Source organism: Zootoca vivipara, chromosome 2, assembly GCF_963506605.1.
Source record: "Zootoca vivipara chromosome 2, rZooViv1.1, whole genome shotgun sequence".
Classification (NCBI taxonomy): Eukaryota; Metazoa; Chordata; class Lepidosauria; order Squamata; family Lacertidae; genus Zootoca; species Zootoca vivipara.
In genome coordinates, this window is record NC_083277.1 from 97,666,479 (window position 1) to 97,694,209 (window position 27,731).

At 45.2% G+C, this 27,731-nt stretch overlaps 1 protein-coding gene across 13 annotated transcripts in view; it reads right to left on the reverse strand.

Annotated features, from left to right (window-relative positions):
* AATK (apoptosis associated tyrosine kinase) overlaps positions 1–27,731 on the reverse strand; it is a 114,140-nt gene that overhangs the window by 26,612 nt on the left and 59,797 nt on the right. For 9 of the 13 annotated variants that reach the window (XR_009557053.1, XM_035104126.2, XM_060270906.1 and 6 more), the window contains exons 2-4: positions 6,574–6,707; positions 4,187–4,330; positions 1,696–1,837 (exon numbers count right to left, since the gene is read on the reverse strand). Coding sequence is in view for 12 of the 13 variants with exons in the window: in XM_035104126.2 (XP_034960017.2) it covers positions 1,696–1,837; positions 4,187–4,330; positions 6,574–6,707 (420 nt within the window). In the remaining variant the exon portion in view is untranslated. Of the gene's footprint in view, positions 1–1,695; positions 1,838–4,186; positions 4,331–4,563; positions 6,708–27,731 lie in introns of all 13 variants that reach the window. The other 4 variants (XM_060270908.1, XM_060270909.1, XM_060270905.1 and 1 more) reach the window with 3 other exon arrangements.

Genomic DNA, 27,731 nt, shown 5'->3' on the forward strand with positions numbered 1-27,731 from the left:
ACAGGCCTCCGCTGGGCAGGGAAGCAGAGCTGGGTGAGCTGGGCCGGCCCGTGCGCCTGGAGCTGAGCGGCCTCGGCGCCAGGAGGAGAGCATCCAGAGCCACCAGAGGTGAGTGACTCAGAGCTGGGAGCCGTGCAGGCCGAAGGGAAGGGGGGCGGCAAAAAAAAATTGCGCCAGGGCGCTGGGTACCCTTGAGACGGCCCTGGATTTTCCCTTGGGGGGGAGGGCAGGTAGAGGATTCTGAAGTAGGCGCGGGGGGAGCAAAAGCTCCCAAATGCATAACTGGCAGGATCACTAGGTGCTCCCAGGAAGTTGCAAACAAACCCGCACATTGCACACGTAAAACCAACCCTGTGTCCCCCCCCCCCCGCCTCCTCTGCTGCAGCTGCCGTGAGTGGCAACAGAAGCATCTACATCGTAGAGGATAGATGTGGGCGAAGGGAACCGAACTCCATGACTGGAACGAGGACTTGATCCACCCAGACACAGTATCCACCAAGCAGCTGCAAGTGGGCTGTGGGCAGGAGGAATGAGACCATCCATTGTGTGGAGGAGAAGGCCGGTGGGGGGTGGGGAGCCTTGCAATATATGGCAGACAGCTGAGCTAAAAGGGCTGCAGAGGGAGGGGATCTCTTGGAGCTTTGATCTTGCTGAGAGTTGGCAGGGGGGGGCACTTGAGGAGCCCCCAGAGGTTGCATCCCCCTATGGTGACCTTTGCATCCATACCATCGTAAGCATACTGCCTTGTTTTGGTCGCTTTAAGATTGCCTGCTCGTTAGGTTAGGGGCAATTGTTGCTGCCCGGTGGGATGAGACGGAAGATACAACAGCTCAAGGTGTATTTTTCTTGGACTGACGTATTCTGACTATATGCTCTGCGCAGCTCTAGATTTTGCATCTTCCTATGCCTACAAAAGACAACGTCTAATCTACAGCATTTTGCATTTCTTCCGACTCTTCAGCAGATCACATGTTTAAGCCTGAGGCTAGATGTTTTTAAAATAAAATAAGGATGCGTAATTCCACTGTCCACATTCTTCCGATTGCATCTGCCTCTTCTCTTGAGATTGTAAGCTCCTTGGGGCAGGTGGGCCTTAATTCTCATTTATGTCACTCTACAAAAAACACCAGGTAATGGTAGTAGTGACCACTGCTGCTCCTGCTTCACTTTTCTCTGTACACCTGTGACAACTTCATCTAGGAAACAACTCATATGTAAGATCACTGAATGGGCATGATGAAAACTTCCAGAGAGTGGTAGCTGTAATAGTAGTCTCTTGCAACAAAAACAAAATAGAGACTTGAAAGACTAACACATTTATCATGGCACTCTAATCAAGGAAAGCATATGTTATAACAAATGTGTTAGTGCCATAATAAATATGTCAGCACATAGTTGCTTTGAGGGTGCACATAAGCAACCCATAACACCTTTTCAACCATAATGAACAGTGCAAAATCACAAAGGTTAAAGGAAGGAGTTTTCTGCCCACCTTTGTAGGGGGATTCTAATCCATACTCATTATTGCAAGAACAGAACTTCTGTTCCATACTCACTATTGCAAGAATGGAGATTCGAGGTTTGGTTAGCCAAGTGAAAATCCAAGGCCGTGCTCTTTGCACGTTGCAAGTGTGCACTGTTGCTAAAACCGAAAGGGTGGACAAAATCCTAAATGCAGAGGGCTCAGCAACTTACCTGAGCGCCCAGGTTGCCTGGACATGGGCAAGGAGACTTCGGTGAGAGGCAGAATGTAAACTTCTGGGCCATTCTGGGTAGCGGGTGAGCCCTGGGCTGAGAATTCACTAGCGTACTCTTCTCCCTCGGCATTATCAAATTCCTGGGGTGGGGGGGTAGGGGTGGGCAAGACAGATAGGGAGGGAGAAAAAGGAGCCCAGCACAGGGCAAGGAAACATTTTTATACACATGTAGAAAAGGGAAGGGTGGATGCATTCCCCATCATCATACTCGTAATCCCAGTCGCGTAAGGATCATTGCAATAATGCATGTGAAGCAATCAACATTGTCGTCATTGGTGCCATCTCAAACACAGATACATGTACTGAACCCATAAATATGGGATGAGCTGAGGCTCTGGAGCAGAGCACCTGCTCTGCATGCCAAAGGTGCCAGGCTCAATCCCTGGCATTTCTAGGTAAGGAGGGGAAAGGCTGCCTGCCTGGAATTTTGGAAAGATGCAACCAACTGGCATGAGATAAGCCTGATGGACCAAGAGTCCAACATTATGTAAGGCAAAGCATACACAATTACAAGGCCCAGACTATTAAAAAAAAACATCCACTGTATTATGGTGATCTATAAAACATAAACTGCACCAATGAAGATACAGAAACACAAAACTAAATAATATAATTCAGAAGACAGCAGAGAGGTAGATAAAAAAGTCAATTCTGACTATTGAGAAAAGAGAATTGAAAAAGACTTGAGCAGGCAAAATGGATTTTTCTCTATTGACGTGCTTTCCTCTGATTTGTATCATTTGGTTTTGTGTTTCTGTACCTTCACTGGTGTAGTTTACCTTATTCATAAGAATAATGAAATACCATTTTCATATTCTGGGTCTTGCCATTGTTCATGTCTTGGATTCTAAGGATCTTTGCTGCCATTCTTCTTTATCCCACCCTGGTATAAGGCAGCTCCCTAGCTCCAAAATACACCCAGGTGGTGGGTGGCAACTCCCTTGCGTTCTTCTGTCCGCTTAAAAGGGAGCAAGCACACAGGTGGGGAGGAACAGGCACACACATTCCCCCATCCCATAAACAAGCTGGGGGAGGAATACATGTATAAACATCCTTGAGCTACACACAATGGGAAAACAAAAGCACTAAGCACAGCCTTCTCATACATATGCACTAAATTTGCACTAAAACCAATATTGGCTTTAACTATTTTAATTGTCAACCCGAGATAATGGGGGAAATGCCCTTTGAAGAGTTTGCGCTACCCCCCCACCCCACCCCACAACCGTTCCTGGAGTTCCCTGGGGAGAGGGAGTTACTGTTAGGAGTCTCTATACTGTCTATATGCAAACAGTGGCCAGTAACACAGACCTATAGAGCCCTCTCACACACACAGGCCAGGCTCATCCCTATGGTCTAACAGCTTGAAATGGGAGTTGCACAATGCAGCTCTATGAAGTAGCAAGCAAGAAGCAAGCCAGCCAGCCAGCCACTTGTGTGAAGCAGACCTCCCTCCACACAGATGGGACAGCTTCAGCCGTGCCCTGTTCTTGGAGAGTGGTGGTGGTGGTGGTAGAGGGGATAGCTGCATGGGGAAGCCACTTCATGCAAACAGCCTTGCCACCTGGGACTGTGCAGGTGCAATTCAACTTCAAGCAGCCACATACACCGTTGAGTACACGCATGAGTCATGCCACAGCTGTGTGAAGGGCGCAGCCGCTCGTACGCTGCCGTCCAGATCCAAAACCTGAAACTTAGGGGGTGGGGCAACAGAGATAGTGCACTTACTCGCACTCTTTCTTTACACACACACACACACACACAAACAAACAAACACAAACTGAGATGGCGGGGTGCTAGCTCAAGCTTGGTTTCACGGATCCAGGGCAGCAGCTCCTAGGACATTTAATGGCAGCCAATTTTCAATTCCCTTTGGAAACACAGAAGCTCCATGAGTGGTGCAGCTGGCGAGAAAAGCTTCGATGAACAGGATGGAAGCGGCAAAACTGGCAAAGCATCACCTGCCCAGGTTTCTCTTGCAGACTCAAGAGATGGAGCTCAGTCCCACATGCAAAGCGACAAAGGTTTAAGGCTGGCTTTCCCCACCTGGTGTCCGTTCGTTGGCTTTTTGCTGAACTACAACTCCCAGCATCCCTGACCCTTGGGGCCATGCTGGCTGGGGCTGATGGGAGTTGGAAACCAACAGCATCTGGAGGGCACAAGGCTGGGCTAGGGGGCAGGTTAATGGAACAGCTTCCAGGCCTCTGCCCCCCAGCCCCATTTCTGCATGGGAAAGCTAGGAAGCCCCAGGGGATCCAAATGCAGAGCCCCATTGCGCCCACCCCGCCCTTGGCCTGACGCTTGTCATCCCACGCTGGCACCCCTGCTTTTGTTTCGACTTGTGTGGCAGGAGCTGCTCTGCTCCTTCCACCCTGCCCCCAATGAGAGAGACACAGTCATAAATACAGTTGAGGGAGAAGCAGCCTCACCTTGGTCAGGGGGCAGGGGGAGGGCTGCCCAGGGTTCCCCAGTTCTACATTACAGGCTGTTTTTGGCACTGTGCTGGCCCCCGTGCAGGGCAGACACCTCAAAACCATCCTCAGCCTCTTCTCCCGGGATTCGCTTCTCCAGCTCTAGGCAAGAGTGCCCAGAGAAAGTGTGTTAATAAATTCTCCATCCCTGAAGTGCCCTTCAACACAACACCACCACCACCAACCCCGGCAACAGCACGCCAAGTTCGATGTGCCCCCCTCCCCAGCAAGCCTTCCCATCCACACATGCACACACCCCACCTGCAATTTGAGGCCGCGGCATCTCCACCTCCCCATTCACTCCGTGCAAAAGCCAAGTAGGCACTTCCAGTTACCTGGATGGACTTTATCCCACCAAAGGCTGCCCCGGCAACCAGGTAGGAAAGGGTGAGCATCACCCTTGTGCCATGACGCCCTTGCGCTGCTGCAGCATTTCCACAGGCAAAGCATGGAGGCTGCTTTGCAAAAACCCTCCCTGCGCCCCCTTATATAGGCAGCGTAGGGGCCTCTGAAGTGCCTCGTTGTTCCCACGGCAAAACCTGGCCGGTGCTGCACAGCCGCCAGCCCACGGGACTGTTCATAGCTTCCATTCCAGCACCCCACGGCTGCACCGTGGCCTGGCTGCCAAGAGCCCCCGCAAGAATCTCAGCAACACATTTCTCCAGCACATTCTGTGCCTGTGAGGTCACGCTGGCGCTGCCCACTCCCTCGTGGGGCATTCCAGGGCAGGCCACAGCCAAGACTGGACGAGGATCCCAGCCAGCCTGGGAATTTAAGAAGGGGCACCCTGCCGCTACTCTAGCAAGAAGGGGGTGTCATGCGTGGCTCACAAACTAAGACTCGTGTATTTCCTTCAAGACAAGAGGCAAAAGAAAAGAGAGCCTTCCTCTTAGGCCAGCTCAGTACCCTGAAATGCCTACTGCACCCTTGAGCTCCATGTTAGAAGTCAATGGAGCTTATGCTGTCAGAGGAAAGCGCCTTGGGAGTTTGCACCCTTACCTGCAAAAGGTGTGCACGGAAGAGCATGTTAGTTTGCACTAACACTTATCTCCTCATTAAAACTTGTTCGGTTGCTGCTGATGAAGAGCCATCGGACCTGAAACACGCTTTAATGTTAAGTGTTTCAAGGGCACCTATGGACCTTTCCTCCTCTCTTTGTGTGCCCTTTCACATTTCGTGGGCTCCTCCTACCTGCTCCTCACAGCACGGCACCAGACTGAGCAAAGGAGGCTTCCCTACTGAGCTCAACCCCACCAACAATCCCCACTGCCTCTGCCCTTCCTGGAGCCTTTAAAGACAGCTCTTGTTTTACTAAATCGCTCCACTTGCAGGAGTGTACCTTTGTCACACGTACGAAAAAGGGCATCGGTGTACAAACCTGGTCTAAATTCTGACACAGTGCCTCAGGGAAACAGCAGCCATCCCACTGAATCCCACTGCCTCTGGTCCCAACAGGAGAAGCTGTTTTTTCACCAGTAGAGCACTTTCATTTCATGTGGAAGGTCCCAGGATCACTCTCCATTTAAAAGGATCAGGAAGCAGGTGGTGGCAGTGGCCCTCCTGAGACCCTGGTGAGCTGCTGCCACTCAGGCCTAGGCAGGCAACAGTCTGAATGGAATAAGGCAACTTCCTATGTTTTCACCCGCCTCTTCTTCTGGGTTGGTTAGGACTCAACAGGGTCTCCTTCAACTCCAACACTCCCACTTCCAACGGAATGCCAGGCAAGCATCCCTTGCTGTGTTCTAAGGCTCGCTACCGCAGTAGGCTAGCTCAGCTGGTAGAGCATGAGGTTCTCAATCTCAGGGTCATGGGTTCGAGCCCCACATTGGGCAAAATATTCCTGCATTGCAGGGGGTTGGACTAGATGACCCTTGTGGTCCCTTCCAACTCTATGGTTCTCAGCAAGCCCCTGACACCAGGCTTTGTTGGAGATGTTGCTGCTCGCTAACCTTGCCCACCACATTTCATCTTCAGCCCATGCTGAATTCCTTGCTAGTTCCTGCCACAGCTAAGATCCTTTGCCTGCTGCTTGGCTGCCGCCCTCTCTCTTTCACACACAGACACACTTCTCTCTCTCTGCCCATGCTTTCTCTGAGCAGCAGGAGTTTGTGAACAAGGGTGCACGCCCCAAAATCTGCTTCTCTCCCACACAAATCTCGCCTCCTTGCCACGGGTATTCCAAGACAGGCTACCTAGAGCGAGGTTGGTTCTAGCCCAGAGTACCTGCTGCCTCTCCTTGCATCACAGACCCGAGGAGACGGAGAGCGACCTCCCTCTCTACCGCTAAGTCCAGTGCTGCTACACAGCCAGCCCTAGGGAGGACGTGGGCTTCTCACAATGCTTACCTTGAAGCCAATGCCCCCCTTCTTGCAGCACAGACAGGCCAACATGAGGAAGATGAATGTGAACAGCCCAGAGAAGGAAACAGCCACAACCACCAGAGAGGAAGACCAGGAGAGCTCACTCAAGGGAGTGCCGTCTGTAGGGAGACAAATGGGACACAGCAGGGGGGAAAGATTAGAAAGGAAGTGCAGGGAAAGCCAAGGGTGGAAATGCACTTTTTTTCTTCTTCTTTTAAAAAGGGAAACATTTAGTTGAAGAAAGAATAAGGATGTCCAGGAGCAGAACCCAGCAGGATGCCACTTGACTACAATTTCACATTTCCACCCTCCTTTCTTACAGGCGCAAAGTTAATCCAGAGGGTCTGGGTTTAAGGAACCCTTTTGCTGTGACAGCACCAAAACACGTTCTCCCCCTGCTCCAACCCAACCTATACACTTTCTCAGACAAAAGGTCTCCTTCCCAACTCCTGGAACAGAACGCAGAAAACACTCCCAAGCCCATTCTACTCTCCCTTCTGCTCAGAGATCAGGTATGACACAGGAAAGGGAGGGAACCAGAGATGCTCTTCGGCCCATGTGGACTACCTGGCCTGGCCCTACATCCCCTACAGCCTGGAGAAGCCGAGGAAAAGTGCAAGTCGGAGGCAACCATGCCATGCAAGAGACAAAGGTGCAGAGCGCATTTCCCCTCTGGTTTTATAATGTAGAGTTTGTCCAGGTAGGGGCAGCGATGGATGCTGCTGGGTTAACATAAAATAGGCCCCTGGTTACCTTACCTGTACTTCCCACAGCCCTGCTGATCTCCACCCATCTCCCTCACATACCACAGATTTATAATTTGTTAATGGATTTATTTCTTTATTTTCTGCAAGGAACTCAAGGTAGTGCATGGTTCTCCCTCTCAAGAAATCTCTGTGACAACCCTGTGAAGTAGGTGAGGCTGAGAGACAGTTATTGGCCCAAAGTCACCCAGTTAGGGATTTGAACCTTGGTTTTCCAGGTCTTAGTCTGAAACTCCAGCCACCACCCTGCTCACTGTTGTTCATAGTTCACTGCTCTGTATGAAAGCAGTGTGCTGCCTGTCCTTCTCAGTTTGGACCCATGGCACCCTGCTGCACACACACAGTGTTTGGTGAAAAGCACAGTCATTTCCATTATGCTTAGGGAGAAGCTATCGCCAGTTTCAGACAGTGTGGATATTCATGGAGGGAAAATCATATGTAGGGCTCCTCCACACTTCTGCTTGTCCCTTGCCTAGAAAGCATGAGTCCAAGCAGTTTTCTCAGGAAAAACCCTCTCTTTAGCTCTAAATCGGAACAAATAGCAACCTGCAGAAAACCCAAACAGCTGTTTGCTCCGAATGAGCACTAAAGAGTGGTTTTCCCTGTGGAACAACAGAAAGTGTGCATAAGCCCTCAGTGCCTGGTTGGCAGACCACTGTCTGCTAGCAGCTAGCTGCTTTGAAGAAGGCCCAACTTCTGGTGGTTCTGAGCACCTCCTCTGTTAAAGTAAAAACTGGCTTGCCTCCTGAAACATAAAGGGATGTTGGAGACTGCACACATTTCAGAAGGGGGGAAATGAGCAAGAGGGAGAATGCTTGTTGTATCCTGAAGGCCAGTATAGCAGCTCCTTTAAAATAATGAAGACAGCTGGCGTTCAAAGATTAAAGGGGAAATGAGACAATCAGAGCAATAAAAATTAATTTCACAGCAAAAAGGGGAAGTCAATAAACAAAAGAAATATTAAAGGCATCAAGATCATGGAGCCCAAGATGCTTTGTAATGCAAAAGAGCTAATTTGCCAATTTAAGCTAGCTAATACAGTCCCAGGGGGACCATTTAACTGGTTGCTACAATGGTATGTTAAGAAGCACATACGCGTCTGAGACAAAGCATGAACATAGGAGAGTGTATGGGAACATGTAAATGCTTGAAGATGAAAGGATATGACAGCATATTGCGTGTGAGTGAGAGCACACAACTGTGTAGGCACATTAAACAATAGATGCTGCACACACATGCATAGTCACAAACGCTCGCTCTCTGTTCTAATCCCACACATGCCGTGAAATGGAGCAAAATAACTTGTCATGACACCATCGCCATGGCAATAAGCATCCCTTGCCTGCCTCCTCAACCCCAGCAGTGGGATTCCTGGCTTTCTGTAAAAATGCAGCCCTACTTCTACCAGCTAAGAGAGAGAGAGGCCCATATCCTCCTGTTGACTCCTGTGCTTCCACGAGGCCCAAAACTGGCAAGACTGTAATCCATCTGTCTGCTGGCATTTGCAATACCACCGAGCCAGGCGTCGGGGTGGGATTGAACTGCTGTGCGATTTTCCATAGCAGTTCTAAGGCAGTCTGCAGGGGAAATGTTTGGATTTCCCGAGAACCAGAACAAGAGTTTTGAGGGAGCAATGCTGCAGAGTCCTGAATTTCCTTTGCAAATTGCCTAGGCACCAACAGAACATTTTTAGATGCCTAGGCAACCAGGAGCCTGGGATTTTCTCAGCACTTGTTCCAGATGGACTTTCCAGCTAGGATCTGAAATCACGTGTGGGGCTGGACGGCGTTCCTCATCCAGCTACGGAGAGAGAGGAGGGGACCTGACAAGGTGTTTCATCCCCTTATTTCCAAGCTGTGGTTCGCTGGGGAAATTCAGTCTCCCTAAGAGATGCCTCCAATTTATCTCTAGCAGGAACAAAGCCTTGCTCTGAAGCCATGCTGCTGCTCTTTCAGGGGGAAGAGTCAGTACTAAATCAACGACGCGAAAGGCAAGCATGCTGGTAGTGGGTGGCGAGGAGTAACAAGCACAGCCAGAAATGCCTGAAACAGCGTATTGTGCTTCACAGGGCTAGATTTCAGAAGGGTGCACCCTAGAAGCAATTTTAACGACACAAACAAGCAAGGCAGGGATAACTAAGGCCATTTAGCCACTCTAGTGGCTGTTCTGGTAAGGCAGGACTGAGCACAGAATCCCATTCGCTAAATGGAACATTGTTCATAATTAGCCACTTTGCTCTAACCACTTGATCATGCCTCCTACCCTCCTCAGAGAGCTAGATCTATTCATTCAGAGGCCGTGCTGGGACTGTGCCATGTCAACAGCTGATTGGGGGGGGAGGGGAGCTGCGAAAAAGAACCCAACCACCTCGCTGTGCTCTGAGGCGGTAATGCAAACACACCCCGAGACTGAGGAGGAGGAAGCTGGCAGGAATTGGCACCTCCTGGGCTGGTTATAAGAAGTCAGGTAGGTGGGGGGCTGGCTTAGAACAGGTGGGTGCAGTGCTTCATTTGCCCTGACGGACCACCCCCCCACTGACCCCAGCCTTCTTCTTGATGTGCTCACTCTACACAATGGTTCTTCTGAGCCTGAAAGGGTGGGGTTTAGAACACAGGAGTCCCTGGTGGCTCCCTAACACCCTGTCGGCTTTTGCTTCTCTAATCCCTTCACTGCAGCCCCTGGATTTTCTACTGACCTGCAGCATCCGGCCCATGTTCTCAATCCATGTCTTTCCTCCCGACTGTTTCCACCTGTGGCAGGTCTTTCTACATGTGCTGCATTGTTAAGGCATCTCCTTGAGCTCTGCCCCCATTAAGCTTCAGTAGCGGGGAGGACCTGACCTCTTCCCTTCAGTGCTTAGGCCAGGCATAGGCAAACTTGGCCCTCCAGATGTTTTGGGACTACAACTCCCATCATCCCTGACCACTGGTCCTGTTAGCTAGGGAGGATGGGAGTTGTAGTCCAAAAACATCTGGAGGGCAGAGTTTGCCTGTGCTTGGCTTCGAGCCAAACTACAGATAATGCAGGAGCTTCATTGTTTGTTTGTTTTTTAAAGCTGAAATCGGAACCAACGGCAATTTGCGGGGGGAAACGATTGCTGTTTGTTGCAATTCAATTTCAGGTTTTTGTTGTTGTTGTTGTTTAAAAAAAACCAAGCTAGACAAACATGGGAAGGAGGACTGCTTGCAGAAGTGTCTCATTTAATTCAATGAAACCAGTACAGAAAAGGTTCCCAGTAGATTATTGTTGAATGTAAATTCTTCTCTTCCTTCCTGAGATGACAGCTGGAGATGGTTACAGATCCCCTGCTTGGATTTTTTGTTTTTTGTTTTAAAAGATATTTGGCCTCTTGGTGAGGGGGAAAAAAGACATAAGCTACCCATATGGCACTTTAGAGAATGCAATTCAAATAAGAAGGAGGGTGCCCTGCATCCTGGACTCAACAAAGTGTTAGAGTGACCAGGTGAGTCCAATAAAGATCAGAGGGTAGATTTTATGCCCTTCTCTGCCTTCACTTTCCACGTGAACATAAACCAGTCACTTCTCCATTATTGCCCCTCTTGAACTCTGTCTCTTGAGGATCTCAAATGGGATGGCACAGAAGTTACTTTTTAGAATAGTTAGTGGAATAATAAGCATAGCAATAATAACAATAATAATAATAGGTCACAATGCAACAAGAAATAGACGCAATCTATTTATGTATGCTACTAAAGCAGCTAGGATTTTGTTGGCCCAGTAATGGTGGGCGAGTGAGGTCCCAAATAAGGAGGCTTGGCAAAAAATAATGGAACCCGGAAAGGGCAAGAAGGGAAGTCATAAATGATTGTTTTATTTTAAAGAAATATATGAATGGGATTTTTTATTTTATTTTAATGTGAATGTGGTTTTGGAAATTGTAAGATAGATAGATAATATAAAATAAAATAGCAGATGCAAAGATAATGTGGCAAACTGACTCTGGGATAAGGTAAGATAACAATGACAGAGTGGACCTAACTTGGCTATAGACTTCATTAGAAAATGATAGCACCATATGTTTAAAAGACTTCAATTTCTCATTATTATTATTATTATTATTACTACTACTACTACTACTACTATTATTACCCTGCCCATCTGCTGGGTTTCCCCAGCAACTCTGGGCGGCTTCCAACAGAATATTAAAATACAATAATCTAACATTGGCATATATCTGATGAAAGTTAGTTATGAATTTGATCCATGCCCCCTACGATACATACAGAATATCCCTGCAAGCCTTGGTTCAAAGGCAATAATGAAACATTAAATTCACTCTGATTGGATCAGAAATGCATATGTGCAAATGCGCAGACATGGAGAGGAAGAGAAAGAAAATGACCTGACTTCTGCTCTCACTCAAATCTTTTAAAAAAAATAATAATGTATAATTAGAGAGTTTATTATAATAAACATAAAAAAATACGAAACTCCAAACTTGCAATAGAAGCATTTAACGTACCATTCCAGGACTGCTCTTATCATTTCCATAATCTTCTATCAAATCTACGGTAACTCCGTGATATATTACAGGCATAGGCAAACTCGGCCCTCCAGATGTTTTGGGACTGCAATTCCCATCATCCCTGACCACTGGTCCTGTTAGCTAGGGATCATGGGAGTTGTACGCACAAAACATCTGGAGGCCGAGTTTGCCTATGTCTGGTATATTAGACGGCCGGTGTGCCCTTGGAGGGATATTTATGAACAAAACAAAAACCTGGATGAGAGGCTTACTGCTTTCTTAAAAGCTGCTATGGATGTGCAAAGCGGGAGGAATCCCTGAGGAAAATGGAGACTTGCCGTGTGAACCCAAACTGCCTATTCAAAGCAAAACCCCTTTGGGTAGCAAGCTCACCTAAAGTTACAAAACAAATCTGAAACACACCTAAAGTTACAAAACAAATCTGTTCACTGGAAGGACAGATCGTGAAGCTGAGGCTCCAATACTTTGGGCACCTCATGAGAAGAGAAGAATCCTTGGAAAAGACCCTGATGTTGGGAAAGATTGAGGGCACTAGGAGAAGGGGACGTCAGAGGACAAGATGGTTGGACAGTGTTCTCGAAGCTACGAACATGAGTTTGACCAAACTGCGGGAGGCAGTGGAAGACAGGAGTGCCTGGCATGCTATGGTCCATGGGGTCACGAAGAGTCGGACACGACTAAACAAACACAACAATAACAACATCAGACCAGGGGAAGGATAGAGCATGCAGCCACATTTGGTACAGGATGCCAAAGGGTAATGGTCCCATAAGGTGGGCAAATAATCAGTTTTCCCTAAAAACAATATATTGATGTTTGGGTACTGGGGGAAATGCATTCCTCTCCAAAACAGAAACACGTTCCATCTGAGTAAGTTTCTGGATCCCGTTCAACAAATAAAACAACACCTGCACATTTTAATCTATTTTATCTGCACTTTGAACCAGCCTCCTCTCGGAAAGGCCGAGTCTTACCTCTCTCTCTGGCATTTCTTATTGATAGTAAAATACTGCCTCAATTAAATTGCTGGGCAATATTCTCCCTGGAGCAAGGAGAAGGGACCCGTCCCTTCCTCCAGGGCTGCCAGCAATGAGAATAGTACAGATCCCTAACAAAAAGAGCCTTCATGCACTAGGTTTATGGGGCATCTGCAGTGAGAGCAGCCCACGGCTTTTATTGCTCAGCTGTGAGTCTGCTTTTGTGAGCCATTGATTGGGCTGCTTCCCTTCACAGATCCCCTGCCTTAGAAGCTGCAGCTGGGCTATCGCTACTCTGTTCTTCCAGAACCTCTCACAACAAATGAAGTGTTTAGAGTTGGAGAAAGCAGGAGGGCAAGGATGGAGGAGGGAACCACTCAGAGCGATGCTGCCAATTTGAGTTCCATAAAAAAGCATCAAGGGAACAGAGAAATGGCTTTCCTGCTTTCAACGGGATCCTATTCTTCTCCTTCCAACATAGGCAGGGAAGTGGGAGGTGGGCTTTCCCAGAGCACATCTAATAGTTTTGCAAGTTGGGCAAGGACAAATGAAGGAGACTTGCAGCCTAAACTATGAAGTTCACTGAAACTTCAGGTAGAAAGGACAGACCAGGGCCCAGCTACAAATAACACAGTGCGGGTAAAAATGCTCATGGCAGAATCAGGAAGGAATATAGGGTAGGAACTGTATTTTTCGCTCCATAAGATGCACTTCCCCCCCTAAAAAGTAAGAGGAAATTCTGTGCGTCTTATGGAGTGAATGTGTGGTCCCTGGAGCCGAATTGCCCAGGGGCGAAAAGCAGGTCGTGCTTTTTTTTTTTAAAGAAAGAGCTAAAGGCTAACAAGAGGGGAAGAGGGTGATGAAAGGAAGCCATTCAGCAGCTGATTGCAAGAGATCGGGGAGGGAGATAAGGGATGCTAGCTCCCTTCCCAGCCCCAGCCCTTTGCCCAGGCCTCCATTGTTGAATGTTCTGCAGACGGAGGCTGTTTGTTTCCCCAGCGACATGGGACTGACTGATTAGATTATCTGTTTGGAAACTGTAGAAATGGCTCCCTTTCCTTTCCTAAAGAAGCTGCAGAACTGTGAGTTGAACCCCATAAAACAGGACTTTTTCCCTTTGCAAAGTAAGCGCAACAACTTTGAGTTGATCCTCAAAAATGGACCTTTCCCTCTTTGCAAAAGAAGCTGCACAACTGTGAGCTGATCCTCAAAAGAATGAAGCTTTCCCCCTTTGCAAAAGAAGCTGCACAACTGTGAGCTGATCCAAAAAAAACCCCAGGGCTTTCCCCCTTTCCTCCTCTAAAAAATTAGGTGCGTCTTTTGGTCAGGTGCGTCTTATGGAGCGAAAATAAGGAACTGCGGCATTGCGATCTTTAAGGCTCTTTGCACACTGTGCTGCTTGCCCAAGCAGCAGCCATCAAACCACCTATGACAAAGAAGACATCATGGACCAGTTCCACTGGGTCAAATAAGACAGTTAAGAACTTTATATAAGCAGAGGAAATATAGCCCTGCCTCAAGGTGTACATGGGCATCATGAAAATAACACAGTATAACCTCAAATCCATTTCAAATCATGTTTAGAAGAGGAAGAAAAGGAGGCAAAAATAATACAACATCCTTCCCCTAAAACATGGGAGAATACAAGGCGGGTCTTCAGGTCTTCCCTTTTCAAATGGAACCAGGGAGATACAAGACAAAAACCTTGAAAAATAGCATATCACACTGCATCAACTTGCTTGCCTTCCCAGCACCAATTACATGCTGGCAAACGAGATGAAACCAGCGAGGTCTGAATGAATATAGCAAACTCCAGAAGAAGGTGACCCTAAAGTAGCCTGTGGACTTCAGCATCCAATATGCTCTTCAGTCAAGGGAATGAAACAGTCTGAATGTATTCAGCTTAGAAAGAAAGCAAATTCTTTCCTGCTTGCATCTTACTGCGGCTTCCTCATGTTCCGTCTACATGATTAAATACCACCAGTGGCAAAGGAACAGCACCACAGGGTATTCTTGCTGGAAAATTGCCTCTGTTTCCACTAATGGAAATTGCTGTACTGGTGCTGAAATGGTAATTAAATTCCCTTTGTCATGGAACTTTCTGAATGCTGTTGTGGGCGTAGCGAACATAGAACAGAGGATGTGCTACAGTTGCCCATCCCATGAAAAACCAATGGACTCCCACTGAAGATCAGCTTCATGCTTTCGGGGAGAGACCATTTTACTTTGCTTCCACCTCTCTAGTAAGCATCAAGGAACATCAACTACCACATAGAAGAGTGGTTCATATTCTGTACAGTATATATAAAAATACTGTAGTGCAAATTCATCAGAATGTTCCCCCCCCCCTATTTACCGTAGCTTTAGATAATACAGCAACGGTGTTCTTTTAAGTAATCTGACATGGTCTTAGACAGCTTTCGCGAACCTGGTGCCCTCCAGATGTTATAGACTATAAATCTTATCAGCCAGTTCTGGATTTTATATGATAGAATTCATCCACCTGGTAACAATGAAAATTGGAAGGGGAACTGACATGTGCAAAACTGGCATATTTTGACGATGAGGTCAAGCAATCTTCTTACATATACTGTATGTTAGTATACTCGGCCCAGTATACCTGAAGGAGCGCCTCCACCTCCATCGCTTAGCCTGGACACTGAGGTCCAGTGCCAAGGGCCTTCTGGCGGTCCCCTCACAGCGAGAAGTGAGGTTACAGGGAACCAGGCAGAGGGCCTTCTTGATGGTGGCACCTGCCCTGTGGAACGCCCTCCCACCAGATGTCAAGGAAATCAACAACTATCTGACTTTTAGAAGACATCTGAAGGCAGCCCTATTTAGGGAAGTTTTTAATGTTTGAAGTTTTATTCTGTTTTTAGTGTTCTGTTGGGAGCCGCCCAGAGTGGCTGGGGAAACCAAGCCAGATGGGCGGGGTATAAATAAATTGTTATTGTTATTGCGAGCCCATTAGCTTATATTTAAAAGTTTCACTGAATTGAGGGGGACATTAGCAATAACCACCACAATCACTTACGACACAGAAGTTACTACGCATAGAATTCTATGGAGCTACAAAGTGACTTTGATGAAATCGCTGCAGCTTGAGAGACTCGAGGAAACAGTTTAGGGGCAGGTTCTCATCTTCAACACCAAGGCAGCTAAGGATCAGCCTCCAATTTCTCACTGAGAATCCCCCCTTCTGCCTCTTATGTGCAAGATTGCATTGGGTTTGGATGGTTTCATCTGCATAAGTTTCCATATTCTACAATTCTCTGCTCCTACTGGTGGTGATAAAAAAAGCTATGCTAAGCTGAGAAGCAGGTATATGTACAACTCCCCTCCATCTCTCTGACTATAGCAGGTGTGGGGAACTTTGGCCCTCCAGTTGTTGTTGAATTCCAGTGCCCATCATCCCTGGCCATGCTTGCTGGGGCTGATGGGAGTTGTAGTTCAGAAACATCTGGAGAGCCAAAGGTTCCCCACACATGATCTGTAGCATGTAGACCAGTGTTTCCCAACCTTGTGCCTCCAGCTGTTTTCGGACTACAATTCCCATCATTCCTGACCACTGGTCTTGCTAGCTAGGGATGATGGGAGTTGTAGTCCCAAAACATCTGGAAGCACAAGGTTGGGAAACACTGATGTAGACCAGGCATCCCCAAACTTCGGCCCTCCAGATGTTTTGGACTACAATTCCCATCTTCCCCAACCACTGGTCCCATTAGCTAGGGATCATGGGAGTTGTAGGCCAAAACATCTGGAGGGCCGAAGTTTGAGGATGCCTGATGTAGACTCTGTGTCATGGTTCTGCCCTGCCCCTTAAGTATTACTCACTTTCGCTCATTCTCCATCATGCATAAGCAGCTAGGTTACAGATTGCCGATTACTACATTGGCATAATTGACACTTTGGTAGCCCTCGTTCGCTGTACCTGAATTGCCTTTGCCTCAAGGTTAAGTGAGGAGAAAGGAGGCTGTTGGCAGCATACCTCGGTTTTAGAGACTGCATCTACTCGTTCCGCAGGCAGAGAAAAAGCAAGCTCGAGGACTTACAATCACAGACTCTTACACAGACCTTTACCTGCCATATACCCTGCATTTGTTTTCAGGCGAGTTCAGTAGTCTGTGGTGCAAACACTAACATGATTGCACTCAGACAAACAGATTTCAAGCTGCTAATACTAGCATACCCAGAGCCAAGGCTTTTTGTTTCGTTGCGGGGCCTGGCTCAGCCACATCAGACAATTAATGGGATATTTGGTTCAGCAGGGAGCTAGGCACATACTCAGTAATCCTTTCTGTGAGTTCTGGGCCAAACTCTGGGAGCAAAAAAGGCCATGAGAGCGAAATGCTACTCAGCAGTCAGTGCTGGGGAAATCGTCTCAGTACACAGAGGCTGCTTTATCGCCCACCAGCAGGCAGTCCTAGCAGAAGGGGACTAAAGCAGCAATTGTTTCCTGTCCAAAATTTCAGAGCCTTTGACCCATTCTCAAATTTTCAGGCATTTGTTTTGTTTCTTGCGCTATAGAGCAAAGGGCTATAAACTATGTTTTTCAAATAAGATTTTTTTTTTTAATGTAGGCTTTAGTCCACTTACATTTGAGAAGGGCACAGGCACACAATGATTTATTCCAGCTTAATGCCTCCCTTAAACTCTTTAACTGCTCCTATTCCCCTACCTGGTAGTGCATTTAAAACAGGAACGACAAATCATTCCACAGAGCTCCAACAGCACAAAGGAAAAGATATGGCTTTTGTTTGGACGCAACTGCATTTGTTGCAACCTTCAGAATCTTGACGCATTTACCTAACAATATTTACAAGTATGCTCATGATTATTTAAATTTATATCTCACCCCTCCTCTCAAAGGAGCCCAGGGCATAGGAACAGAAGAGCACAGAAAGTTTCATTATATTGAGTCACACCAATGGTCTATTTAGCTCAGAATTCTCTGATTTGCAGCAGCTCTCCAGGGGTATCAGGAAGCCTGATTTTATCCACCCTGCTCAAGGGTAGCCCCATGTTTGTTTGCTTGTTTGTTTGCTTGTTTGTTAATTATTCTGTAGAGTGCACTGCAGCAATCCTTTTGTCTAATACCCAGTGTGGTGCCGTAGCTAGACTTAGACATGACTTAAGTCATCTCACTGGATGACTTTGGGCATGTCACTCTCTCTCTCTCAACCTAACCTACATCACAGATATTGTTGTGAGGATAAAATGGGAAGGAAAGAACCATCTGTGCTGCCTTGAGCTGCTCTGAGGAAAAAGTGAGATATACATTTAGTAAGTAAATAAATATAAATAAAATGGGTTGCAATTGCACAAGCTTAGTTCTAGGTTTGAATCTGAACTTCCACATAAACCGAAGCTAATTCATACCAAAAAAGGGAGGGGGGGAGACAAGCTTTGCTAGTATTTAAAAGTTTGAAATCTACAAACCCACCCACCATGTTTTCCTAATAGTCAATGCCATTTCAGATATGAATAATTTCTGTCAGTTAATTCCAGTCAGATTTCTGTGCTGCCACTACCTCAAGCAGAGCTGCTGCATGACAGACTATATGACTGACTGCCACCAGGAAACTGCTACCCACACAAGAAACCATCAGATTAATGGGGAAGGAGATTTAAAAAGAAGACCATAGAATATTTATGTACGCAACCACTGCGGCCAGAGTGCTGTTGGCCCAGAAATGGAAAACGGCAGATATCCCAACGGTAGAGGAATGGAGGGTGAAAATGGTGGAATACCTAGAATTGACTAGACTAACTGGGAGAGTGAGAAATCAAAAGGACCAGAAATCTCAAAAAGAATGGAATAAATTTAGAGAATATCTGAGAGTACATTGTAAATTAGCAACAACACTGATTGGCTAGGCATAATTACCTACAAAGCCTAAAAAAGAGAAAGGAAATTAAACAAAAGAGGAAACATATTGAAATAAAAGAAAAAGAGCAGATAAAAGAAATGAACATAGAAAACCAAACATGGAAGAAGAAGGAAGCTGAACCTAATAGGATAGATAAAAACAAAGAATAGGGAAATGAGGGGGGGGGTAGGGGAATTGAATGTATTTGTTGTATTTTGTTGTATTCTATTTTCTTTTGTTTTTCTGTTGTATTCTGTTGTACTTTGATACATTATATAAAGGGACAAATGACATATAAAGATGTATAATTATATATACTTATGATTATTTTTAAGTTTTAAAACTCAATAATTTTTTTTTTTTAAAGAAACCATCAGATTTGCTTTCCCTTAGATATACTGACGGAAGCATTTAAGTTCAGTTGACTCAAATCTCTGCAAAGGAGACATGTTTTTTATTTGGCCACCTAAGAGCAGATGCCAGCATTACAACAAACTTTAAAAGCAAATAATGTTCAGTGCAGAGCTACAAGTTATTCACTAGGCTCATTATTTTTGCCATGTAGTGTCAATTATGAACTGTAGCAAGGATTCTGGTTTCTTGAAAATTCCAGCTCTCGTGTGTTAAAAACAGCGGCAGGCTTCTGATCTTCACAGCCGCAGAGGAAAGGTATGAAAACATGGCTGATCTCTCAAATAAGGAATCCAAAAGGGCCTCTTGGTCAGGGTTCCAGTAATCAGGAAATGGAACCAGTAGGCCTGTATTCCAGCCTAACTCCTCTCCCACTAACCATGTTATTTGCCAAAGACCCAACCAATCTTTGCGAAAAGAATGCACATTTTACAAATTCCAACACAGCAGTAAGAACAAAGTACACTATTTGCATGCATCTGCATAATACAAGCAAAATGGGCAAAGTTTGTTCTAAGTAAAAGATTTGGACTCTTTTGGCTCGGAATCTGGGTATTATTACATTTCTCTGAAGTGTCAAGCACATCCACTGGCATAGAACAAAGGGTGTGTCCACACTTACTCTAGCTTTGCTTCCAATACAAACAGAAATAAATGCAAGAAACAGAGAGAGAGCTGAATAAAGATTTGCAAACTGGGAGTTTAAATTACTGCAGAATTGCGCTCCAGAGAAGCTCTTCAAATTAGCGCCATCTGTACTATCAGTGAAAGAAACTAGTATCAGCTGCTTCTCTACAGTAGAAACAGTTCACAGTCCAGTGCACAGTTGCCCTTCCTATCAAATGTTGTTCCATTAGTAAAAGCTAAGAATCTCCTTCAGCCAGCCAAAAAGCATCCATTTGCCTCATGCTTCTTCTGGACCAATCCAGCAGAACTCAAGATTATTAGATGTAGGTTATATAAACGACAGTGAATCACAGTGAGAACATTTTGAGTGAAGGGTCCACCAACCATTCTGCACAACATTTCCATTTAAACTCATGTACCATGTTTGTTAAGGACACTCCACAACACAGTGTTGTTTGTGGCATTCTACCAACCAATGCACAAGGAAAATAAGTTTACTGTATTTTTTAAAGTATATTTCTAGTTCAGTGACTATGGAAGGCTAAACATCAAGCTACACTATGGGACAGGGCACAGTTCCATGGTTCCAATGGGGTGGTAAGATGAGGTTGTTAAAAACAATCAAATCAGCACCATGGACAAGGGTAGATTGTGACTTCAAGCAGACTGGGGACCAAACCAGATGATTTGTTGAAGAGCACAGCCTGGCAAATAGGAGCACAGGGATAGTGTTAACAGTTAAAGTAAAATTCCCTCCTCCAGAATCATGGTCTCTTAATCTAGTCTGTGCGACCTCTCTGCCACTTTGAAGAAGAAAAGAGAAAAACCAGAAGAAGGACCATTCACAGATCTCCTGTGTCTTGTCTAGTTGGACTCGAGGTATAAAGTTCATAATTCATGCTGTCTATATTAGCTTCTTCTCCTCCCCAAAGCTAGCAAAACAAGGTCAGGTTATGCAAAACAGTAAACACTGAACAATAAATTATGTAAAATAAAAGAAATCCTGCTTATTTCACATACATGTTACAGAATCCAGCTTTTCTTGGCAGAGAATTTGGATTGTCTGGGCAGGTTATTAAGGGTTTAAAAAACAAACAAAGCCAGGTATATATAGCCTTGACTACATAGCTTAGGAAGGCCGGCTGTGGAATCCCTTTACAGGGAACTATGACAAATATAGATACTATAGGTAGAATGCCCATCCTCCATGTAAGTGATGGGAATAATAATTATTATTTTTAAAAAATTGTTCTTAGCCATGTAGCTCAAGACTCTCCACTCACATCACTGCTGAGAGACTTCAAAATTGTAAGTGGTTTATAAATGCTTTAATATAAATGAATAAATAGGAGAGAGAGAGAGAGAGAGAGAGAGAGAGAGAGAGAGAGAGAGAGAGAGAGAGAGCGCACTGCCTGCAGCGAAAGCAGCAGAAAGATTTGGCTAAAGCTTCACTCTAAGAAGGGATGAAATATGTTCTATTGTGTATTGTTTGTAAGAGATGTATCGTGCTGCTTTTGTTTCTTTTTCTTTTCTTTTTTCTAGCTTTTGTTGTGTTTATAAGTGTTGGTTTAAAACCAACAAAGATTAATTTAAAATGAGAAATATCCTTTTGTCTTCTGGCTAAGTCCTCAGCAGTGGACATAGCAAGAAAGAAACCTTGTTGTGAGGCATATGAAGAGAAGCTGCCCAGCTCAACCAATTAAAAACATTCCGCACCTCATATTCGAAATGGAAAAAATGTTGGTTTTTTCCCTCTTTCTTAAGTATTAATCCTTTGTTTCATGAAATCCAACAATAATGCTGCATTTCTACATTAGAAGCGCGCACACACACACACACACACAAAAAAAACCCACCTCTTCAACAGGAAATGAGCAAAGCGAGAAAGGTGAACTTCAAAACAACAGTGAAAAATATTAGTACTGGAAGGTGAGGATATAGTATAAGCCAGAACTCTCCATTACAGTCATACCTCGGTTTAAGTAAGCCTCGGTTTGAGTATTTTCAGTTTAAGTACTCCGCGGACCTGTCTGGAATGGATTAATCCACTTTCCATTACATTCAATGGGAAAGTTCGCTTCAGGTTAAGTACGGACTTCCGGAACCAATTACACTCATACTTTGGGTTAAGTACGCTTCAGGTTAAGTACGGACTTCCGGAACCAATTACACTCATACTTTGGGTTAAGTACGCTTCAGGTTAAGTACGGACTTCCGGAACCAATTGTGTTTGTAAACCGAGGTGCCACTGTATTGCTAACAAGCTAAGTTCTCATATGTATAATGGGAGGGGTGAGGGATGCCATAAGATCAATGAGAGAATTGAGAACGTGCCTGCACCTCTCATGGTGCCTTAACAGTCACTTCAGCTTTCAGAAGGCTGCAGGAAGAATAAGAGGAGCAGGGCAGAGCTGTAATTCCACAGCCCAGTGTGCCTCCTGAATGTTTCAAAGCACCTACAGAAAATTGCTGTGCTGTGCATGGAAGAGAAGGCCTTCTCCTTCCAGCACGAGAGGCAGGCGACATATACATATGCAGAGACAAGGGCTGAAAACTTGCTTAGAGTGCAGACAGTGGGGATTGTTTGCTCTCTGCCTCCCTCATTCCTTGCACAGATTGGCCTTTCCAGTATATGCTTAGAAAACAAAAGGCTGCATGGCAGCAGAAGGCCAGAGTAACCAAATGGCAGAAGCTTGGGGTTGTTCTGTCCAAGAGACATTCAACACAGGTCTCAAGTTTCCTCCTTTGCTCCACTCCATATTATTGTCATGAAACGTAGAATCACCTCTGAGAGAGGGGGGGGGGAAATACAGCAGCCATATCATTATTCAGAAGTGTAGACCGTCAGAAGCCATTTGCTGCTGGGAAACTGAAGCTGGAAGCCACAGGAGGCCTAGGCTGTGTGTTACATTCGCCATCAGAATGTATCCTTAGGGACTGCTGGAGCTCATCACACAGAGGACCATTTTGCCTGCGCAAAGAGGCCACAAGAGGCACACTCGGCATGGTGGTGTACATAGAGCTACTGCGATCACTTCCACTTCCCCATCAGTAACATCTGGCAAAACATTATCTTGCACCAAGGGTTTCTGACATTCCCCCAGGCCTACTCCATGTCACCAGGGAGGGGGGATGCAAAATGATGTGATGTCACAATGCCAGGTAAATTCTATGACACAATACAGAAGGGAATTGTCGATGGCATTGCTTGCAGCCACCACCATCTAGCTTGGCTTTTATTTAAGTCAACTTGCTTAAACAGTTAGCAATCCTTGGAATTCAGAGTAAAAATAGGGGAACAAAATAATACAACAACAAACTTCAACAACAACAACAACAACAACAACAACAACAACAACAACAACAACAACAACAAGGCATGCACTGCACAGTACATTTGAGAGGATATCCAAAACATAGTGAATGTGGAAACTGGATCCTGACAATCTCAGCTAAATTTCACAGATATAAGCAAACTGTCACTATGGTTTGTCATTTTTTGGATAAACACTAAGGCATGCATGCCTGCCTACACACACACACTGTCAAGTTTTCCCTTTTCTCGCGAGGAAGTCTATTCAGCATAAGGGAATTTCCCTTAAAAAAGGGAGAACTTGACAACTATGACTCTCTCTCTCTCTCTCTCTCTCTCACACACACACACACACACACACACCCCTGTATGGGATTGTGATCCTTATTTTAAGAACATTGGCTTTCACCAAAATTTGGACATTCACTATAACGTAACATGCCATGTTTATTTCAATTATGTTATCACCATCAATTCAGCAGCAAAATGATCTGTTGCATTACCACACATCTGCTATTTATATGATCCTCCATATTTTTTACAGGTTGGAACAGGGCTTCTTCTACTAGTCTCACAAGCATTTTAAAGTGCATTCTAGCAAGCAACACCACATACTGTACAAAGATACGTGGAAATCCAAGGTGAGACCTGTAAGATTATTTCAGCCCCCCCCATGTTTTCAATCTTTGAGAGTAGCCAACAGGGCAATACCCTCGCCCAAGAGAAAGGGATCAGCAGGCTTGGGGAAACCTCAAGGTTTGCAGAAGTATAAACATTTTTTTTCAGGAGAAAACCTTAAACCAAGGTAAGGAGGGAGGAATGGAATGGGGATGCCTGCAATTCTGAAAAGCAGCATCCTATGCAGCAACATTTTCTTGGACTTGCACTAATCCACCTCAAGATGAAGACTATGAAAACAGTACCATAGTTTACAGGTTTTCTTTGGAAACAAAACACATCATGTTACATTTCCATGTGACTTCGGATGACCAGAAAAGCTTTATAATAGAAAAGGGAAGTAAGTGGCTGTAAGGTAGCACTCTTGGTGTCACCGTTATTTGAAAAGAAGCCTTGCCTCTCTTCTTGCCAAGCAGCTACATTAAAGCAGGCTTTGACCATTTCCATGAACTGTTGCTTTTACTCTGTCGCTGTGATCTGCTTTACAAATTCCCGGCTGGGCCACATAGTTGTAGCTGTTAAGTGGCAGGTGAGCCACCATCAAAGACAATGGGGAGATTGTGAGCATCACTTATTGGATACAGAAGTTCATTGGATGCGTGGAAGACAGGCAATTGAGGATGGAAGAGGCTGGGTTAAAGGTGACCACAGACTGTATTCTCATTTGCTATTTCCAAAACAAAACAAAACCACTAACTATTACCTTGAAATCCCTCCAACCTTTGGCCAAGCATAAGCTAAATTTTTAATTTGGTGCAATTTGGGGTGGGTGGGTGTGAAACAGTGGGGGAAATTACAGGTGAAACTCGAAAAATTAGAATATCATCGAAAAGTGCATTTATTTCAGTAGTGCAACTTTTTTTTTTAACAAATGCTTTCTTTTGGAAATTCCACAGTAATAAAACAAATAGTTGCAATAATACAAAAATAAACATCGCTATTACATTTCATTAATTACATTCCATTTATAATTGACACGCCTAACGACAAAAAATTACAATTACAACAAATAAAGGCTTGACATATCTTGCTTTGCATGTCATGTATCTATCTCATATATTGGTTTCGCCTTTTAAGTTGCATTATTGAAATAAATGCCACTTTTCAACGATATTCTAATTTTCCGAGTTTCACCTGTAATATCTGGATACCTCAATGATGGGGAAATATGCATATTCCCTCTTTACGTTGTGTCTCATCTCTTTGTGACCTCCAGAAATAGAGTGGAACTTAAAATTTCAACCTTGTTGCCACTCATAGCTCTAGTTTCATGTACAGTGGAACCTCGGTTTATGAACACCTCGGTTTATGAATTTTCAGTTTATGAACGCCGCGGACCCATCTGGAACGGATTAATTCACTTTCCATTACTTTTAATGGGAAAGTTCGCTTCAGTTTATGAACGCTTCAGTTTATGAACAGACTTCCGAAACCAATTACACCCATGTTTCAGTTTATGAACGCTTCAGTTTAAGTACTTCGCGGACCCGTCTGGAACGGATTAATCCACTTTCCATTACTTTCAATGGAAAAGTTCGCTTCAATTTATGAACGGTTACTCCGCGGACCGTCTGGAACGGATTAATCCACTTTCCATTACTTTCAATGGGAAAGTTCGCTTCAGTTTATGAACGCTTCAGTTTATGAACAGACTTCCGGAACCAATTGTGTTCATAAACCGAGGTACCACTGTATCAGTTCTCTCAATTCAACATGCATAGAATAGGCTTTTTAATTCCATTAGCCTTAGGCAAATTTTAGTTTGTACAGTACTGTTGTGACTCCAAAGATCCCTCGTTACTCAAATGTTTAAACTTAATCAATATTCCTCAGTACCGCACAGTGTTGTATGCCCCATAGGCATTCCAGGATACGCATTCCTGCAAAAATACAAGTTAGCTTGCCTAGAGCCAGAGGGAACCATGCTCCTAATTAATATTGATGATTTTCCTTGATTACATTCCTAGAAACACATTTGAAGTCTTCTACTCAGTGAATTACAGGGTTAATCGTGCCTAAATCAGTATCATGTTTATTTGTTTTTGGTGAATATTCTTTAAAAATGAGCATTAGGAGATAATGCACAGAGCCAGAGAATGGAAAAGGACTCAAATGTCACCAACCCTGTGACTGCAGGGCTTAATCTATTGCTAATGTTATCTGACAGCCAAAATAATTTATTTATTTATTTTGAAATATAGGACCACTTTGTTTAATAGTAGTCAACTCTAGCCCCCTTATATATGCAGGACCACAACATTCATGCTATAATCAAGATGGTACTCCAAACCTAGAGAAACTAAGGCTGGATAGGCAGTGGCGGAGCTTCATGCTCTGGCACTGGGGACGGAGAGCAGGAGGGGGTGGGGCTGGCGCACGTTCTGGGGGCGTGGCGCGCCGCCTGTAGGGGCATGGCATGCTTTCTGGGGGCGTGGCGCCCAGTGCGGGTGGGGGGCAGCCGCAATGGCGCTCTTGGGAATGCGCTGCCTGGGGCGGAGCACCCCTATCGTCCCCCCTTTCCTACGCTCCTATGGATAGGTAAAGCTCCTTGGAACATACTGGGTCTGACTCCTAAACAAACATGCACAGATATGTATCCGAATCCTTAAATGCTCTGGGTTTTCAATCATATTTGCTCTTCTCCTTTTAACTCTTTCCAATTTGTCTACAAATATGAAGCCCAAACAAGTTTCCCAGATACCTAAGTATGGGAAACAGAGTAAGGACAAAACAGTATTATAATCTACATCAGGCTTCCTCAACCTCGGCCCTCCAGATGTTTTGAGACTACAGTTCCCATCATCCCTGACCACTGGCCCTGCTAGCTAGGTATCATGGGAGTTGTAGGCCAAAACATCTGGAGGGCAGCAGTTTGGGGATGCCTGATCTACAGCTTTTCATGTTTAATATGTGGACATCTTTAGCACTTCAAGTTGTAGCAGGGCAATATGCTAAATATTTCTTGTTTATACTGTATATCAAATGTTTTTTGGGGTGCAATTACATAAACAAAATCAGTTAAATGTAGGACCTCACTACTACAGCACCCAAATCCTGAAGCTAAGGAAATGCATGGGGGGAACAATCGCTAAAAACAAACCACTTTCAATAACACAACCAAGAACAAAACCTTGGCTACAGATTGTGGGTTGTCAGGACTGAAACCAACCATGACTTGCAGTTTAGACATAATACTATTTGACAGACTGCAATAAATTTCCCCTGTGAAATAATGGTGAGGAGCAAAACAGACCAGATTGCTGCACTCACAGTAAACCGGTGGCTATGGTTTACTGAGAGATACATGAAGTGGATTATTCTGTTGGGCGGCTTCCAACAGAAAAATAAAACACAGTAATCCATTAAACATTAAAAGCCTCCCTAAACAGGGCTGCCTTCAGATGTCTTCTAAAAGTCTGGTAGTTGTTTTTCTCTTTGACATCTGATGGGAGGGCGGGCGCCACTACCGAGAAGGCCCTCTGCCTAGTTCCCTGCAACTTGGCTTCCTCACGAGGGAACCGCCAGAAGGCCCTCGGTGCTGGACCTCAGTGTCTGGGCAGAACGATGGGGGTGGAGATGCTCCTTCAGGTATACTGGACCGAGGCCATTTAGGGCTTTGTAATATCAAGTTGGCCAGCAAAATTGTGACATTTAGAGATGAAGGAGGCTGTGAGCCTTTAATATAATCAGGAAATAATAACCCTACTGGATCAGCCCAGCATCTGCATCCAAAACTGACCGGTCAGATGCTGGCATGAATGCAGCTGAATCCTATTTGCCAGTGAGTTGCTCCATCAAGGCAAAATCTCTTTGCAGCTCTTCACAATCTGCTTGGGCTTTTAAGTTCTGCCATCCTTTGCAAGACTTCAGATGACTCTTACGTTGGAGCAGGAAATATTAGAATGTTGTGGGCATGCATGCCTGCCCTTCTCCCCAATATTCCTGCATGCGCCACTCCACTCCAACCTCCTCAAACTGAGCAGAAAGAGGAAGGGG